Source organism: Amia ocellicauda, chromosome 4, assembly GCF_036373705.1.
Source record: "Amia ocellicauda isolate fAmiCal2 chromosome 4, fAmiCal2.hap1, whole genome shotgun sequence".
Classification (NCBI taxonomy): domain Eukaryota; kingdom Metazoa; phylum Chordata; class Actinopteri; order Amiiformes; family Amiidae; genus Amia; species Amia ocellicauda.
In genome coordinates this window covers 38,214,596-38,233,029 of record NC_089853.1, presented here as the reverse complement: position 1 = coordinate 38,233,029, position 18,434 = coordinate 38,214,596, and the positions used below count along the sequence as shown (strand labels likewise).

At 48.2% G+C, this 18,434-nt stretch overlaps 1 protein-coding gene across 2 annotated transcripts; it reads right to left on the bottom strand.

Moving 5' to 3' along the window:
* Positions 1-6,896: 6,896 nt before the first annotated feature.
* Positions 6,897-18,416, bottom strand: LOC136748384 (retinoblastoma-like protein 1). Of its 2 annotated transcripts, none has more exons than XM_066702081.1 (22): positions 18,140-18,416; positions 16,671-16,804; positions 16,009-16,209; positions 15,816-15,880; positions 15,527-15,655; positions 15,058-15,218; positions 14,754-14,818; positions 14,078-14,264; positions 13,692-13,858; positions 13,170-13,282; positions 12,244-12,347; positions 11,983-12,120; positions 11,713-11,877; positions 11,334-11,469; positions 10,727-10,966; positions 10,329-10,516; positions 9,903-10,079; positions 9,641-9,712; positions 9,180-9,255; positions 8,921-9,063; positions 8,510-8,674; positions 6,897-8,416 (listed from the first exon to the last, which is right to left on the bottom strand). In XM_066702081.1, the coding sequence occupies exons 1-22, from the start codon at positions 18,308-18,310 to the stop codon at positions 8,246-8,248; spliced, it is 3,168 nt and encodes a 1,055-aa protein (XP_066558178.1). In that variant the 5' UTR covers positions 18,311-18,416; the 3' UTR covers positions 6,897-8,245. The 2 variants fall into 2 exon arrangements, with proteins under 2 accessions (XP_066558178.1, XP_066558179.1); XM_066702082.1 differs by having other exon boundaries at positions 10,727-10,963.
* Between the last annotated feature and the right edge of the window lie 18 nt (positions 18,417-18,434).

Here is an 18,434-nt window from a genome sequence, read left to right as displayed (position 1 = left end):
CTCGCCACATAATAGTGGGGTGGGAAAGGGGGCTGCAGAGCTGCAATAAGAGTCCTGCTGTGGCAAACAGGGTTCTCACTGGCACGCGGAGGCCACTGCAGCTCTGCATCTCTGTCAGGGAGATTCGGCAGACTCCAGTGCACCGGTCAGAGCAATGGCCCAGGGGGTGGTGGCGAGCTGAGTGAGAATTCCTCCCCGACCTGAGTGCCACACGAATTCCCAGTCAGTGTCTCAGTCAGACACAGCAGGGCACAGTCTGGGTTAGAACTAGTCTCTCAGCTACGGGCCTTAGTCTGAAGTCCTGCCTTCTTGATGAGACACCCATTTTCATCTCAGTCCACCTATTTGTATTAATTATTGATTTAATATTAGTACCATGCAAATAAGCCGTCTGCAGCACCTCACAGCAGGGGAAGGGCTAAAGTGAGTGGTACAGTCACAGCAGTGCAGCCGCTCACTGGTGAACCGAGGCAGAGGGATACAATCGGTACAGAACGCCACAGTGCAGTTTCAATATGGCAGCCCGGCCGTGCCCACACTGTGGAACAGCTTCTCTAATGCAGCTGGGTTCACTGCCAGCATCCAGGCAAAGTCCTTTCTAAATCCGTGCCCAGGAGCTCCACTGAGCTGCGAAACACACAGGTCACGCGCCGGACTTCATGTAAATGCAAAGGTCAGGGAACAGCAGCTTCCTTCTGAAAAGTTATCGACCTGGAACTTCAGGGAAGGTCTCGGAGTAAGTCAAGAGGAACACGCCTGAGAAGGCTGCGGCTTATTAATCCTCTTTGGAAAGAGAAAGAAAAGGAAAGAGAATGAAAAAGAGAAACAAAGAAAGAGGAACAAAGAAGACAATCATGGGAAAGTATGGGAACTGTAATCAATCAATCAATCAATCAGTCTGTGTTCAATGCAGTGCTGAGGCTTGTGGCAGAGCGGAGCGTCTCTGTCAAGGTGCCCCGGCGATGCGTTTTCCTCTTTATAATTTGAAAACATCCGCCTATAACCAAGCAACGGAGCTTCACATATAGATCTGTCTGTGCAGATGTCCCGGCACCCCCCTCTCATTCAGTGAGGAGTGGGGCTGTTATCCAGTGATGAATTGCTCTGTATCACTTTGGGCAGAGGAATTTCATCCCCCCCCCACCATTCTCTGGAGAGGTGGGTGTTTAGCTGAAGCTGGGCTGAAGCCCCCGCCGCCGAGTCAGAGAACATTCTGCCTTTTATGACACATTTCCCTGACAGATCTATCATGAAGAAAAATGAACATTACATATGAAAGGCCCGTCTCCTCCACAGTGGCTATCCAGGCAGAACCACAAGTCTTCTTCACCAGAGGAAATGGGAATAAGAAAGAAAGAAAAAGAAAAAAAGTTTTAAACAGCCCAAGCAGAGTAATTTAATGAAGCAGAATTACAATAAATGCTGGTTTATCTTCCGCTGTAAGTGACATTGTCATTTTACTAAACGGGTAATTGTTTAAATGGGAGAAACATTCAAGAGTTGTTTTTCTTGCCCCTCCAACCATTTTTCTTCCCTTTCCTGATGTACATGGATTTGATTCTTAGCATGGTGACAGAGCAGAATTAAATCACCCCGTTTTATTTTATTCTTCCGTTTTTGTTCCTTGCACTAAAAGGCGATGCAATGACAGGGACACAGTTACTCCGGAAAGCTGGACCTGATAAGGAGTCTGGATTTAATTTCATACTTATTAATTCACGTCTTCCCAAAGACAAAGACATGGCAAAGCGCGCAGCTCTGAGGGAAGAGAGAGGGGCACGGCTCACAAAATTCTCTACCACAAACACCTGAAAACAAACCGCAGGTATACATCCTACAAGCATGCATGGAAAGTTATTGAAAAGTTTAACCAACCCTGAACCGAGATTGTCAGGTGTTACAAACATACAAGACAGATCTTGACAAATAATCCCAGCACAGCAGCCATCTGGAACTGGCAGCCTGAACCTCCACGGACTGAAAAGTGGTTGCGTTTCTGAGCTCTCGAACGACGGTTCTCTACCCTGAATGCCCGCGAAACTAAAAGTAAATAGGCAGTGATAAAAAGGCTCATCTTCCTCTTTGACTGCTGCACAAGAGTATTTCTGCAGCCCAGGAAGATTAATCATATTATTAATAAGAATAATCTGATTTAATAGGGATGTTAAGCGCCCGCACCCCCAAAATCCTCCAAAGAACACAAACACAAACACAAGCACAGACAAGGCGAGATGCCAAACAGAACAGTCGAGCCATAAATTCCTGTAGGATTTTTTTTTTTTTTTTAGGCAAGTACCCTCAAGGCGAGAGATATTTTCCTAGAGAGATTCTGACAATTTTCTCTCCCCGTTAACTTTTATAGTCTTTGTTCTTCCGCAGTGAGGCCTGACAGAAAATGATAGTAGTCGAGTTTTAATCCTATAAAGCCCAAGAACCCAGCTCAGCTCCTGTGAAAAACTTCTTCAGATAAGCTCTGCTCGACAGAAGTCTCCTTATCTGCACCACCGAATTCCGTGGGCACAAAATTAAATATATAAACCGCACCAAAGACCCGACTGTACACAAGAAGAGAAAACATCTCTTCTAACCGGCTAAGTGCGAATCTATATTGTTCTGTTACGAATGTCCAACCTCCTTCCAACCAAGATATAGCTGTGAGTGATATTCATTTAAAAGGGCTTTGGCAGCATTAGTGAATTATCAATGAAGTGCCCCCCCCACACCCGCTGCAATGTGATATTTTTATTGCAGGTTTCCCTTTCTCTGAAGCTTGTGTACGGTAAAGATAACTACAGTTTTTAGGAAAGATTACAGGGGAGCTGGGGGGGTTTACAATCATATTTTTGAAGATAGATTTCACAAATTAACAAAATCCCCTGTAGCTGTTCAGCACTCTTGTTATGGTCATGTTACTATGCTTCCGTAACTATTGTTGGACCTTCTATTGTTTTACTGCGACTTCTCCTATGCCCCCCCCCCCCGTGCCCTTAGCATAGATCTTAATTATGTCTGCACTTGCTACCTCATTGAACTAGGATGTATGCTTGTTGTATTTTGTATTGATTATACTACTGCACACTTGTAATGCTTACATTGTGATTTGTATTGATTATTTAATGCACTATTGTAATGCTTATTGTGTAAACTGCAAGTCACCCTGGATGCTGGCACCTCCAAAAAAATACTTAAAATGAACAGGACAGTCATGTGGTTTCACACTCCGGCTCCAGTGTCGATTGGATATTAACTGCAAAGACAAAGCAGTGCGTGACAGGAGAGCGGAGCCGCCGACAGGTCAGTGAGAGCAGGAACTCCAAACCAAATACCGGCCTCCTGCGATCAGGCGGCACCAGGGGGCCCATGCTCTGGCCTTTCACAGGTTAAATAATCTCATCCTACTGCGACGGAGACGTCTTAATAAATGTCCCAATAAACATCCCCGAGTCTGGCTGCATTAACTCCTAAGAACTCCCCTGAGCCCCTTCTCAGTGATAGGCTGCCAAATTAAAGAAGGGAAAAAATTAAAACAGCAAGGGGGAGTGAAGCCCTTCATCTTCAGAGCAGGATACAGTGGCCCCCCTTCACCCCCCTTGGACTTTTCCACATTTTACTGTGTTACAACAAATCAGGATTTCATCAGGAGTTTTTGCCACTGATCAACTCAGAAAATGTCCCTAATGTCAAAGTGAAAAATATAATCTGCAAATTGTACAGAACAGAAAATACTTGAATGCATAAGTAATCACCCCCTTCAGGGACCTTTGGCAGCAATTACAGCCATGAGTCTATGTGGATTAGTCTCTACCAGCTTTGCACATCTGGACACAGCACTTGTTGCCCATTCTTCTTTGTACAATTGCTCAAGCTCAAGCTGCTGGATGGGGACCTTTGGTGAACAGCAATTTTCAACTCTTCTCACATATTCTCAATTGGATTGAGATCTGGGCTTTGACTGGGCCACTCAAGGACATTGACCTTTTGGTTTTTAAGATACTCGTGTGGCTTTGGCTATATGTTTGGGGTCATTGTCCTGCTGGAAGATTAATCTTCTCCCAAGTCCCAGGTCTCTTGCAGACTCCAGCAGGATTTCGCTTTACTTTGCTGCATCCATTTTGCCCTCTATCTTTACAAGGTTTCCAGGCCCTGACGCAGAAAAGCATCACTATAGCATGATGCTGCCACCACCATGCTTCATGGTAGGGATGGTGTTCTCAGGATGATGGGAGGCGTTAGGCTTGCGCCAAACGCAGCACTTAGCATTGAGGCCAAAACAGCTCTCTCTGGTCTGAGACCAAAATAATCTTCGGCCACTTGTTCTCAGAGCCTCCCACATGCCTTCTGGCAAACTCTAGCCCAGATTTGATGCGAGTTTTATTTCCCTCCCAAAAAGGCCACTCTTGTGAAGCACCCGGGCTATTGTTGCAGTCTGTATATTTTCTCCCAGCTCAGCAGTGGAAGACTGTAACTCCTTTAGAGTTGCTATAGGCCTCTTGGTCACCTCCCTGACTAGTGCCCTTCTCGCCAAGATACTCAGTTTTTGAGGACTGCCTGATCTAGGCAGATTCACAGTTGTGCCATATTCTATCCATTTCTTTATAATAGACTTTACTGTGCTCTGGGGGATATTCAGTGCCTTGGAAATGTTCTTATATCCTACCCCTGATTGGTGCTTTTGAAGAACCTTATTCCGGATTTGCATTTAATGGTCCTTCGTCTTCATTAGGAATTGTACTAACCATGTGACGCACCTTAATTGCACAGAGGTGGACTCCATTCAACTAACTGCGTGACTTCTAAAGACACTTGGTTTCACCACAGCTCAATCAGGTGTGTCATAGCAAAGTGGGTGATTACTTCATTGTGTGTTGATCAGCGACAAAACTCCTGATTAAATCCATTCTGATATCCTGAAATGTGGAAAAGTCCAAGGGGGATGAATACTTTTGAGAGCCACTGTAACTCATACCACCTACTGAACGCAGACACTCACCACCAGAGGCCCAAAGAAGTCAAATCACCTGTTTATTCCAGATCCTCATTAGTTGCTGAATGAAAGGTACCTAGAAATCCTGCAGGAGCCAGCCCTGCTCTGTAGTCTCCTCTAGCCACAGACCCCTACCCAGCCCGTAGCCCCGAGGTCTTCAGGAGCAGCAAATCTCTTCCCTCTGAAGATGCTACTTATTAATAATACTTCTGGGCCCCAGCGGCCCTCAGTCTCACACAGCTGCAGTTTGGTGTAGTTAGGAGGAGACAAAACGATGTCTTCCTGAAAATGTAAATAAGAGCTTCCCGAGATCACCAAGTATCCACCCTGAGGCTTCTCTGGCAGGATGCGGTCTGATCATTGTAAGCCACCGCAGTTCCAGGCAAGCTTTTCTTCAGAAGAGTAAAGAGAAAAAAAAAAAAAAGAAAAAAAAATTCCCTCACCACCAGTAGTGTAAAGTACTATATAGTGTTTATCAAGCCGGTAAAGGTAAAAAAATAAGACAACAATGGTGTATTACTGGCAGCCACGTGACACACGCCGAGCATCAACATCGCATCACTGCACGGGGCGGACACACAGCGGTCAGACATGTGACCTCTCTCGTAGTGGAGGTGCCAAGGGACCCAGGGACAGTCATGAGGGAGCAGGCCAACGGCTCACGTCCTCCATTAGACACACAAACGTAGGCCACACAAAACTGCCCACCCCAATGGGAACAGCTCCCCTTGACAAACCTCGTAATGAAAAAGGCTAAATAACTGGACTCCACCGGGCCACTGCAAGAGAGACGAAGGGCAGCGAATGATGGATGCCGGGTACCTGACACAGCGGCCTGCACATCCCGCATGCTGCTATGGGTCGCGAGGATTTCAGATGGTCTTTTAGGCCGGTTTCAGAGGGGTACTGAAAAAAGAAGTTCTAACCAGAGGCAGAAACGAGATTCAGTGCAGACGATCCTGGGAACACGGCAGGATGCTGTACTGCGTTCAGCTGCTGCCATCTAGTGGGAACATTAGGGGTTTTGGTCTCTTACTACACTAACAAGTCTGAGGAGTGCGGGGAGGCAGGTGAATGTGCTGGGAGTTTCTGCATCCTGAGTTTTTTTTTCCTGAATAACTTTTCTCTCAATTAAATTAATAACAAAAGCTAAGCAGCATGCACTTGCAGGCAGCAGAGACAAATCCACGTACATGTGAGAAGCAGTGAGTGAGACGGCACACGGCTCCACATCCCCCGTCAGCCGCCCAGTGAAAAGCATCACCATCACCATGATGATTGAGGGTCATTAACAAGGAGAAATTCTGAAGTGGATTGAGGAGAGACAACATACAAAGCAACAGAAGTGCTGGGTCGGTGGTGGGCAGCACTGAGGGAGAGAGAAACGGAGGGACAGAGTTAGAGGAGAATGAGTCGGAGGGACCTGAAGGGACTCCAAAGTAAAGTGCCTCTGATGACCCTATCCCTCCATCCATTCATCCATGTATAAGATTCAGAGAACAGCTGCTGTATAACTTGAAATGACATTCACTGCTTGCTTCCAGGTCAAACTGTTTCTACTGCCATTGAACAGACAGTCCCATTTAAAATAAAGTATTAAATAACCAACGGTTACCGATTCTCAAACTGCAGCACTAACTGTAACACTGACAGATCATTTCCACTGGGCAATTTTCTACCAGGAAGTAGCAGGTGGCTTTCTTTATGCTGGGAATGTTGCAGCAGACCACTAGAGGGAGTGATTGGGGGATATTTGAAGCGTCAGAATCGCAAGAACAGCACATTAGTCTTAATTAAGTAACACTTGTACAGACACAGCTTAAAGCAAAGAAGGAATTAAGATCAAGGATGATGTTGGTGAAAGAAACTCACAGCATGAGGTGAAGGATGAAACAGCAAGAAAACAAGACAATCATTTTAAAAAGCTTGCACTTTATTTTCATATGTACATGTCAAGCTACTGGTCTATATAAAGCGTTTACTCTTTTGGGGGGGGGATTTAAAGTTCTTATTACAAACTTCACCTTTTTAAAATACATACAAAAGGGGTTTTCACTGTACAGGTCTCAGTGGAAACAACCAAAAACAAATAAAAAAGGAGTAAGACAACCATAATTTATGTGCACTGGATTATGAAGCCACAGCGCCGAGGCCGGGCTTGGACGCAAGCTCGAGCTGCTTCAGTCCTTTCATTAGACCCACAGTCTGACAGGGAGCTGCAGATCCACAGCCGAGAAATTAAAGTGAAGCAATGCAAATTAAACCAACACTGGGCAGAATGAAACGCCACCGAGCCTAGAGACCTGCACTGGATCGCTGCTAACTGAAAGATGTCTGACACGACTGGGCAAGCAAAGGCACTGCAGTCAGAGCCGATCAGAAGAGTCTGTAAGGCCAGTCTGTGCAGCACTGTCGAGGGCAGCCCTTCACTTAACAGGGGAACTGGAAGCCTGATACCCAACAGTATCCAGCCCATTAAAGCTTCAGTAATATTCTACTGAATACAGTCAGGGTACATTCCACTCAAAGTAATATTACACTTCAAGAGTTCTCTACTGTCAATCAACTGCACAGGTCCATGCAAAAGAGAGTCCAAGGAGAGCAGAGGAAACAAGGCAACTCCAGACTCCGATAAGAACAAATTACTGTTAACGGTATAACATTGGAAGCATGACAAATGAAAATGGTAACGATGGTTAGAAGTGTCGATGCCACACATCGCACTATAGACCCATGACAAACCTTAAACACAAGAACAAATGCGATAGTTTGGCAACTATCTAATGTAGGAAACAGTAACTTGGTCTGCCTCTCATAGGTCCACGTTTGTAGCACATCTGCATCCCAGCAGAAACACCCAGTCCAGCGAGAGTCAGAAGTGATTAATGCTTGGGTTCTCTCTCTCTCCTCTGGTACACATGCCATACACAGAGGAAAAGGTAAACCATTACCTTTCAGTTTAGAACCAAGAACTCGGCAGACAGTGTAATTAAACACAAACAATATATGATTTTCATAGCTTACACTCCTGTGACATGGTGCTGATGAAGACACGTGCACAGCTCGAGTTACAGTCACATGCTGTAGGGGTCAAGAGGCCAGAACCATTGCTGCAGATTCCTAAGTGACAACTGGAGCCGAGACAGCAAAAGAAATAACACCCTTCCCATCGTTCTACGTGGAAGGTGGTGCTGTCCAAGTGTTGAGAGCAGCACTGCGTGGGCTGCGTGGCATCAGCGCTGACCCTGGATAAGCAGGGGGTCAGCGGTTGGCTCTCTCGCTCACCACGTCCTGCAGGCGTTTGAGCAGCACATCGTCGCTCTCGGAGCAGAGCCGCTTGGCCGGCGACTCGGAGTCGCTGTCCATGGTGAACGCCCGCTTCCAGCACGTCCGCTCGCCCTGCTTGATCATGCTGTTGATGTCTCTCAGGTTCTGCAGATTGGAGAGGAAGAGAGGAGGGGAGTGTGGAGCAGCGCCAGGGCTCTGGATAGATTGAATCGATCAAGGGGCGAGGAGGAGTCTTACCTTGGAAGGGCTCCCGTTAAACTTGTAGGTGATGGCAGAAGAGGAGGTTGGGCAGGAGCCATTCTTGTGCGGAGAGATGTACACCGAGTGTCTCTGGGAGACACGGCGTGGGGACAAGGGATGGGCTCTGATCGAGGGGTACGGAGACAAGGGGGGCGCCGCAAGCTGAAACAACAACAGGACTGACTCAGGAGCTGGACTACAGAGGGAAGAACAGCAAAAGAACACCACACTGTGCGACTGTAAAACCAGCCCTGAAACTACGACCTACAAGCGGTGTCTTAAAAATAATGCAGGCTGGAAATAAAATAGAAGCACTTGAGGTGCAAAATCAGCCCCTCATTCTGCTCCTTGAACACCTGCTCATCTCAACCCCCCACCCTCCGTGCAGGTGCACCCTGCTGTGCTTACCCCCGGCTCAGCACTCGCGCTGTTGTACTTGTGGGCGAACCCGGTCATCTTCAGCACGTAGACTTTGTTGTAGAACTGGATGAGGTCACCTCTCAACTCTCCGCCACACATGTCTGACCCTGAGCCCCTCTCATCCTCCTCGACTGTGGGGGGTGGGGGGAAGACAAGTCAGACAGGCCGGGTCTCGAACTACTGCCAACATCTGCTAAATTATATACAAATATATTTATTTTTCTTAAAACACAATTAATCTTCCCACCCTCGTCCATGTTGGGAATGTCTCCATTATTGGTGGACTGATCATCAGCCTTCTCCAGGAGGACACTTCTGTACACCTAGACAGAGGAGAGGAGGGAGCAGCCTTCATTAGTGAGCCAGTGAGCAGCAGGGAGCTCTAATGTCCAGCAGGGCAGGGCAGGGTTAAAGCCTTGGCACCGTGGAAGCTGACCCAGTCCTGGAGAGAGCTGCGAACCTTGCTGGCTTTATCCGTCTCTCTAAATCGTCCACTAATCAACACCCGATGCCGCTGTGACTTATTTAACACCTAAGGACACAACGTAAAATGGAAGAGACTCTCCAGGACTAGGACTGGGCCGGCTCTGCATGAGTGAACCACCCCCATAACAGTGCCTGCAACTCCCTACACAACAGCTTCCTCAACCGGTCCCACGCTTCAGAAACTGTCTCAGAGCTGGACCGCCGAGCCCTCTGGGTACTCACATGGCTGCTGGCCTGAGGCTGGCTGCGGTAGCACCCCATGATGTCTTGCAGAGTGCGTTCCTCCTTTGTCGCCTTCAAAATCACAAAGAGACAGAACTTGGTTAGTTTTTCGCACTGTGAGATGGATATATTGCGCATCTGCTGCATATTATTTGTTGTATACAGCTGTGCAATGTTTAAGTTACACACTGCCCAGGTTTCTATAGCCCCCCACAACAGAGGACATCTGATCACCGACAACCTGACACCGCCACAGCCTCACCTTGGACACGATGTACACCGCACACATGAGAAGCTGGTCCAGGTGCCGATCCTTCATGAGCTCTGGGTGGTTGACCACCGAGTACTCGAAGCAGGTCCAGATCTTCCGGCGCAGCTCCAGAGAGACATCCAGCTTCAGGCAGAGGTCTCGCAGCCGCACACTGGCCAAGTGGTACACCTGGAGAGCACAGGACATTAGAGCAACACACACCCAGAGGCAGAGAGAGACACACAGACACTTCATGGGTTAACTGAACTCGTTATTCATTTAACTGAACCTGCCCTGAATCTACAGAGAAAATAAAATGCAATGAAATAAGAATAATTATTGATCTTCTCCAGAAGTCTGACACTGAGGAAGCCGCCATCCATCACGCTCTTATTTGGGCCACCGCCGTGTCTTTGCTCCCAGGTTCGCCTCCCTCACCTTCCTGAAGAACAGCGCCAGAGAGCCCGTCTTCCGGGGTTTGTTGGCGCTGCTCGGGGGGTCCAGGGTGGGGGGCCCCAGCCCGGCCCGGCTGGGGGAGGCGGGGAGCAATGCCTGGGCAGTGAGAGGACTGCGCTCCCCGGACTGCAGCTGGAAGAAGGAAATTGCTCCCGTGTCGTTCGCCACACCTGCAGGAGAAAGGGGGCACAGAGTTCATGGATCTCCTCAGCACTGCCACAGCCTGACACAAGACTCCAGGTGCACTAGATGAACAAAAGGAAGCAGGAAAATAACCAGACAAAGAGCACAGAACACCGTTTTAAAAGTGGCAGCAGCTAGTTACAGGAAGCAGCCGCACCACACTCCACTGGGCAGCAGAGGGCAAGGCCAGCCCTCACCTTGCACAGGTATGGTGATGGTGGCAGTCGTCATGGTGAAGACGGGGCGGGCCGGGGACATGTGCGTGGCGTCGCAGGGCGAGGTGGGCACGATCTTCAAGCTCCCCCCCTGGGAGAAGGAGATCTTCTTGACCGGAGACGCAGAGGAGCCGTCGTCGCCGAAGAGCCGGCGCTTGGCGCTGCCCGCAGTGGGTGAGCTGTAGCGGTCATGCACGGAGATCGGGGAAGGAGGGATGTCTGCTGGGAGGAGAGAGTGGCCGTCAGAGTCAGAGTCAGAGAAACCCACAGGTTTGTTTATTTTGCTAAAATTAATACTCATCACACACACCACGTACTACAGCACAGACTGCAGACTGACTGAACATACTGCTGCTCTTCCTTTGAGAATCTCAGCAATGCTTTACTTAAAACTGGGAGAAACTGCGATTCATGATGCACATCTCCTCCCTCAAAGAGGATCCCCACAAATATCTGAGGAGTGAGGAACCAGGCGTAAATCACTGCCCTGCCTGGGCCTCATCAAAATCATGAACTACATTAGTACAACAGATACAGACACACAACAGGGCTGAGCGTGTCCCACAAACACACTCCTTCTCTCACTCACCCTTGTGGGCGCTGCCTCCCAGGCCGATCCTCACCTCCCTGAGCCGTGGGTGGATGATGGGCGACAGGGCGACCAGGGGCAGATGCGTGGGGCCACTGTGGCCGTTCCCCGTTTCAAAGTTACTGGGTAGTGTCACCTGGCAGGGACAGATGCAGGGAGAAAGGTGTGACTGCACTGCACTGAAAAACCAGAAGCCCTTCAATACATGCTATGCTTTGCTGGATCCTGCAGGTTCAGTTTAAACACACCGCCCGCTACGGACCCGGGGGTGGTGGGTGCCAGGAAGCACCAGTAAAGGAGCAGCCAACTAGGCTGTGATGTTGGGGCCGGTCTGAGTTATAGAGCTCTGGCTGTGTGCATCTCTTTCCACCCCTCTCACCTCCTCCACCGTGGGCACTTTGTCGTTTACCGCCTTCAGAGCCTCCCACAGTGCGGAGTTCGAGGACCAGGCCCGGCTCTCCAGAATTTGCTCCTCAATGCTGTTCAGGTGCTTCACCATGTCCCGGGAAAGCCCCTCCTCAGACCGGATAAACACCTCGATCACCTGCCAGAGAGAGAGAGGGGGAGAGAGGTGAGAGATGTCAAGAGGATTTGGCTATGAAAAGAGAACGTAAGATGGGAGTTAATTTGGAAAGGAGGAGCTGCGTACCTTGTAGAAGTAGAAAGGCGGCAGCTTGAATATGTTGATGATCCAGGGGAAAGTGCGCTGGGAGCTGTAAGCGAACAGCACCACCTCCAGGCAGCAGGCCATCAGAGAGCAGTGGAAGATGTCTTGCTCCAGCAGCACCTGGGAGATGGGGGGACACCGAGGGACACAGGACGTTGTTGAGGAGAATTGCACAACATTGCACACCAGAGCTTCAGGAAAAAAGTAACAATGACATAATGTTGTCAAAGCTGTTAGACTCACTGCCATGTCTTTGCCGTGCAGCCGGCGAGTTTCCTGGACCATGACATTCTCCAGGATCTTGAAGTACAGGATCTCTGCCAGTTTTAACCGGTTATCAGCAAAATCTAGGGGGGAAAAACAACAAAAAACAAATCACAAACTGCAGTATTGTACCAACTATAACCAAATATTGCATTTTTTCAAAGAGTTAAGAAAAACCACGGCAGCATTTCACCAGAGATCAAGACCAGACTTTTCCTCTTCGCAAGACTGTTTCCAAACAAGGATACATTCAACTTTTCATAGAGTTTGAAACTATGTTTAAAAGCACTTTCAACTCAATAATACATCAGCTTTCACTTTAAAGTCAAATTGCTAATAAAGTACAGTATTTACAGAAAGGCTTTAAGAGGTTTTTACAATGTCACATTATTATATTTCTTAGCAGTTACAATATATAACAGTTATTATACATGGGTAATTACATGCAGCTGGGTTTTTACTGAAGCAATCTGGGTACAGTATCTGCTCAAGGCCACAACAGCACTGCCCCCCACCTAGGACTGAACCCACGACCCTCCACTCCATACTGCTGCCCACAAACCGCTTTTGTCTTTTCCCAATCCCACTGTACTCAGATATTTTCCCTCTAGGGGGCGATGTGCCCTTTTGTATCCGTGAGCTACGTCCTTTTAATGCACCTGGTGTTGTATTCTTAAAGCAACAGGGCCTGTCAGTGGATTGTCACAATATAATATCATACTGAAAATATGCAGCACAAATTGATACTGAGTTTTCCCCCAAATACTTTTGTCTCCAGAAGAACATAAAGTGCAATGTAGTGTTTATTAATGGTCATGAAAGACCTTATTGAGCTGGCTGGATAGCTTGCCGACAAAACATGAACCCATCGTATAAATGTTGGCTCAGCTCGTCTCTTCGCTCACCCATGTGGGACCCCGGCTGCTCCTCGGTGTGCTTTGTGTAGTGCTGTCGGAAAGTCTCGCCCCAGCCCTTCACCCACTTCAAGATCGTCTCTGTAGGATCGCGGGAACATGACCTTCAAAGCCCAAAAACAAAACGGAAACAATAAAACGGCAGCTTATGACACCCTGGTGTGTTATTTTCTTATTAATATTTGTTTCTCTCAGGTGCATGCGATACTTTCGCCTGACAAGATCTGCACAGTTCTACCAATAAAATAATGTCACCATCTTCCCTCACCACCTGCATCAAAATAAATCATAATAAACCTTTTATGCATTTTAGATGTTGTCTTAGTATCTGAAAAATCTATAATTATCTTCATGATAAATGTGGAAGAGAAAATGTATAAATCTCTAAGCCTTCAGCTACTTGTCCAGTATACAATGGATAAATAAGCATATACACCCCGCACAGTAAATCTCCTCCCGTCTTCTCGACGCCGGCAGCCGTTTCACCCCCTGATCAGGGCCTGCGGTGCTCACCTGAAGACCTGCAGCAGCTGCTCGCTGGGGGAGTTGCGCAGCCCGGACACCATGCTCTGCAGCCGGCTGACACTCTGGGTGGCCGAGGACACAGGGGTCACCAGGGGATCCTTGTCCTTCAGGTACCTCTGTCCCGTCAGCGGAGTAGAGGGGGCGAAGGACCGCGTCTGGGGAGAGCATCACACAGTTACTATATTAAGGAGTTTTCTTTTGTCCGATTAGAAGATTAATGTATACCTACTCTCTCCAGGGTCAAGAAATAAGAGTTCTGAAGTGACTAGCTTTTTTCAAGAGCACAGTAAACATGGTGAACAGGGAAAATAATACATACATATAATACATACATAGGAAATGGCTGCTTCAGGAGAGGGAGAGAGAGCGCGTACCTTCTCAAAGTGCTGCTGCAGGTTGCACTCCACCTGCATGCGTGCGGAGAGCCGGCCCTCAGGGAGGTCCAGCGCAGCCTTGCGGGGCGTCCCAATCTCCTCCTCCGCGTCCGCTCCCAAGAACACCCGCTCATCGAAATCGCCCTCCGTCAGCACGTACTCCTCGTACTTTCTGTTCACCGCTTTGCTGGGGCGGGGAGGGATGTTATTTAAAGTAATTTAGCTCAATTCTGCATTCAAATGTATTACAATTTAGGGTCCCCAGAGTACAGAGGCTTTTGTTAACGTTGGGGTTGCTTTCCTACTGACTTAACTGAATCGGGTGTATGTAGCAGGTCAGACCTTTTGGCACTGAAACACAGTATTACGGTTCAGAAAATAGAATTCGGATTATGATTTAAGTGTTGAGTTTATTCGTTTTATTCTCTGCATTAAGTACATTTCTATGCATAACCTGTAGATGTTAAGTAGGTGTGCCTTGCTTTATTACATCTTTGAGGCACACCAACCATGGCTTAATTCCGCCAGGCATGGATAATTTAAATACCCCAGAGGTTTACTCTTCATTGTTCTTGTGTGACTTCTCAACAATCCCGTGGCACACCGCCCTAGCAACACTGCAGTGGGCACAGAACAATCCCTGACAGTGTATTACTCCATCAGTCGACGGTCTTACTTGTTGTCAATGAAGTTGGACACATCCAGCAGTCCAATCAGAGATTCCTCGCTCCCCTTCAGGATCTGAAAATGAGGACGAGACGATTTTGAAAATGCGTATTCAATTGTTTATCGAATTGCTCTGCGTCAGTGAGAAAAGCACAGCAACGAATTCAGAGTACACAGGAGGACAAAAACAACCAGCTGAAGTGACACTCTTATAGGCAGAGTGAGAGTCAGACAAACTGACAGGGACAGTTGGGGTTGGCAAGACTGTTGCTGGGTGACGACGGCGAGAGGCTCCCGTTGAACAAACACATTACCTGTCTCTCGAAGAGCTTTTTAATGTAGGGCTTGAAGTAATGCTCCTTAATTCCCTTGGCTTCTACTACCAGCCCGTCATGCAGCTGGCACAGCCGGTCGATGACACAGGGGGGCTCGGCGGACGGGCTGTAGTCTGGGCTGTGGTACTCCGCGGGCAACCCTGTAAACAGGCAGGGAGGGCAGCGGTCACACACGGGACGCAGACAGCAGCTTCTCCCACACAGGCAGAGACCGATTCAACCCCAAAATGTGCATGACCCTTGGGCAAGGGGGGGGAAGTGCTGGGGTTGACACTAGGGAAGAGGTTTTGCTGCAGGTTCAAGGAAGAGGAAAAGGAGTCTGCGAAACCCACAGCACTGGAAGTGAGGTGGGAAGTGCTTTAAAGGGAGGTTATGCACGATAAATACATCACACATTTACAGAGTCTGAAGATGGGAGGTTTATGCGATGTCTGGAAACTCCAATTACCTTTGAACTGAGTGTTGATGAGGTCCTTCCTGTTCGCACACAGTAGCACATTGCCGAAAACCAGGTCCAGGCAGCAGAGCAGGAGGTGGTAGGAATTCACCAAATCATCGCCGATCATTCGGAAGTTCCCTGCACACAGACCACACACTGCAAGTGAGCCATGGAAATCCACACAAAGCTAGCCAATACCTTACATACATTCCTTCATTACAGATTATCCCTACATATACTGGACATTGCGTTTCAAATCTGTATGGCAGACCATTGAGGTCCTGTAAAGAAAACCTACCTTTAGTGTACACAAAGAGGGTCCAGCAAAACTTAAACACATCACTGATGTGGCAGGGCAGGCGCCTAACAGGAGAGAGAGAGAAGGGTTAGCGGATTCTTAAGAGTAAAAAGGAGGCGCATGGCTCCACAGCCAGGCACCAAAACTGACGCCGGCCTGCCTGTGAGGCAGCAGTGCAGACGGAGGGGGCTACCTGTGCTTGCGGCTGCGCGGCTGTCTGGGCGGCTCCCCCCACGGGCTCTGGAACATGTCCAGGAAAATGGGCTTGAACTTCTTAAAGATCACCGTGGAGACCTCGAAATTCCTCTCCAGGCGCGCGATCCGGTCCCGGAATTCCGCAGACAGATTGGACATGTCTGCCCACTTCTTCATCTTGTTAAAGAACTGGATTAAACTGGATTGGAGGGCGGGAGGACAGCAGAAAGAAACTGGGAATTAGATCACAGCACATGAAGTATTAAACAAAAACAACACTAATAAACACATGCAGTATTAAGGTAACAAGTAAGGTGAACATAAAACAACACTCAGCGCTTTTGTGATGCGGTTAATACAGCTCTGAAAAAAAATTATGAGACCACTGCAAATGTTTCTTAAATCAGCATCTCTGCATGTACGGCAGCTGTTCCATTCCATTCATATTTTTATTTGGAATTTGGGAGTGGTCAGTTGCAGTGGTCTCAATTTTTTCCAGAGCTTGTATCTACCACCTTCCCTCATAACGAATATAATAATGATGTTTCTGAGCACACTACGAGTGGCCTTGGGAGCGTAGTGTGCGAGTCAGACTACAGATGCGGACAGCAAATCGTGCTGGCGAGAACCCGAACCCTGCACCTGCACAGCCCCTCTCACCTCAGCTTAGAGGAGCGCAGGATCCGGGTCAGAGACACACAGTTACCCTCCATCACTCCCTTGCCTACGGTGGGAGTGCGGCCCTTCCTGCAGGCAGCGTACAGGGCGCAGGCCAACCAGTGCACCACGTCTCCCTGCAGGAACGAAGGGGACAGATGCATCAACAAAAGCATATGCAAACATATACACAAGGTTTATTTTCAGTGATGTCAACCTGCCTGGACTTCTTGAATTTCACTCCATGGACAGGTCAGAATCAAAACATTGCTAGACTGTATGTCGCTGCTGTAACATGCAATGTGTGATTTGTAAAACTTGTATGCAAATCAAAGCACACACTGCCTATAGAAAGTCTTCATCCCTTCACAATTTCCACCTTCTGTTGCATTTTAGCCAGGAATTAAAACACAGTAAAATAAATGTAAATCGAAACAGTGAAAAAATGATACATTAAAAACACAAAACTGAAAGATCACGTGTATAAGTCTCCACCACTCTGAGTTAATACTTGGAAGCAACTTTGGCAGCACTTACAGCGGAGTCTGCTAGATCGGTCTTACCGACTTTGCACACTTACACTTGGAAATATGAATTGATGTAATGTGAATCGTATTGATTTTATTTTGAAAGGAACGATTGCACATTGACCGGTTCCTTGATAAGTCACCCTATCTACCATTTTGAGTCTTAGATAAACACAGTGCTATTACCACATCCCACAGTGACAAGGTCTCCGTGTTTTTCATTTCAAGGTGACAATATAGATAGCTGCATGCAATGGAGTTATGAGGTTATGCACAACAGTAAGCCGAGTTATTAAGTTATGCAGCGCAGATAGCAGGGTTATTAAATTGGGGTATGAAGTTATCCTGCAGTAAGATGGGGTTATTAAGTAGGTAATGACTGCAGTAAACAGTTAGGTTGGTGCTGTCTGACCTGCGCAGTGGCGGAGAGCTGACAAAGACAATCACGCCCATCTCGCTTCCCTTTAAATTTCCGACTCATAATAACACCAACATCACCATAAAGCATAAAACATTAAAAATCTCGTAAATCCTCAAGATGAGAAAAGATCTCTGTGCAACACTTTCTTACATCAAATCGACTCGGGTGAAGATTTCCTACGGGCGTTTAAAGTTATGGTCAGCGAACTGCACACCGGTCATACATAATGCGCAATGAAACGTATCTGAGTCGCAGTCCTGCGTGTGCGGGATGAGGACACGAATCCGTTCACTTCCACACACTTTCCGCGTCTCTGCGTGGCGACGGTGGACACGTCCGTTTACTAAAGTTAGCGGTTATGAATACGAGCTGCAGAAGTTTGCGACGCGGCTGTTAAAGCCCCGGATCTCAGTGCGAAGACGACAAATGTCCTCAATGTACGGACACTGGGCCGCCCTGTCCACTTATATCGGCTTTTCCGTTTGTCAACACCGTGCGAAGCAGCCGTGTCCCGGCAGGCTCACCTCCAGGGTGTAGGTCTCCCGGATGGCTGTAAAGCTCCGTAGCGCGTCCCTCCCGGTCTCCTCGTCCATGTTCAGCTCTCGGCACAGAGCTTCCAGGCTCCTCCGCACCGCAGGCTCGTCCGGCCTCCCGGACTCCGACCCAGACTCGGGGTCGCTTTGGTCTTCTCGCATTTCGCCCCGCAGCCCCGTCACTCAAGCGCACCGCTTTCTTCTGCGGGACGTTTCTCCTCACACACCTCCGGTCCTCCAAAACACTCGCCGCAATCCCACAATTCCCCGCAGCTCGATTGGCGGG

Coding starts and splice junctions, on each gene's coding strand:
- LOC136748384 (XM_066702081.1), bottom strand. CDS start 18,310: ATGCGAGAAGACCAAAGCGACCCCGAGTCTGGGTCGGAGTCCGGGAGG. Junction 10,080..10,328: donor TGGCGCTGTTCTTCAGGAAG/GTGAGGGAGGCG, acceptor TGTGCTCTCCAG/GTGTACCACTTGGCCAGTGT. Junction 8,417..8,509: donor TTAACGGGAGCCCTTCCAAG/GTAAGACTCCTC, acceptor TCCAATCTGCAG/AACCTGAGAGACATCAACAG.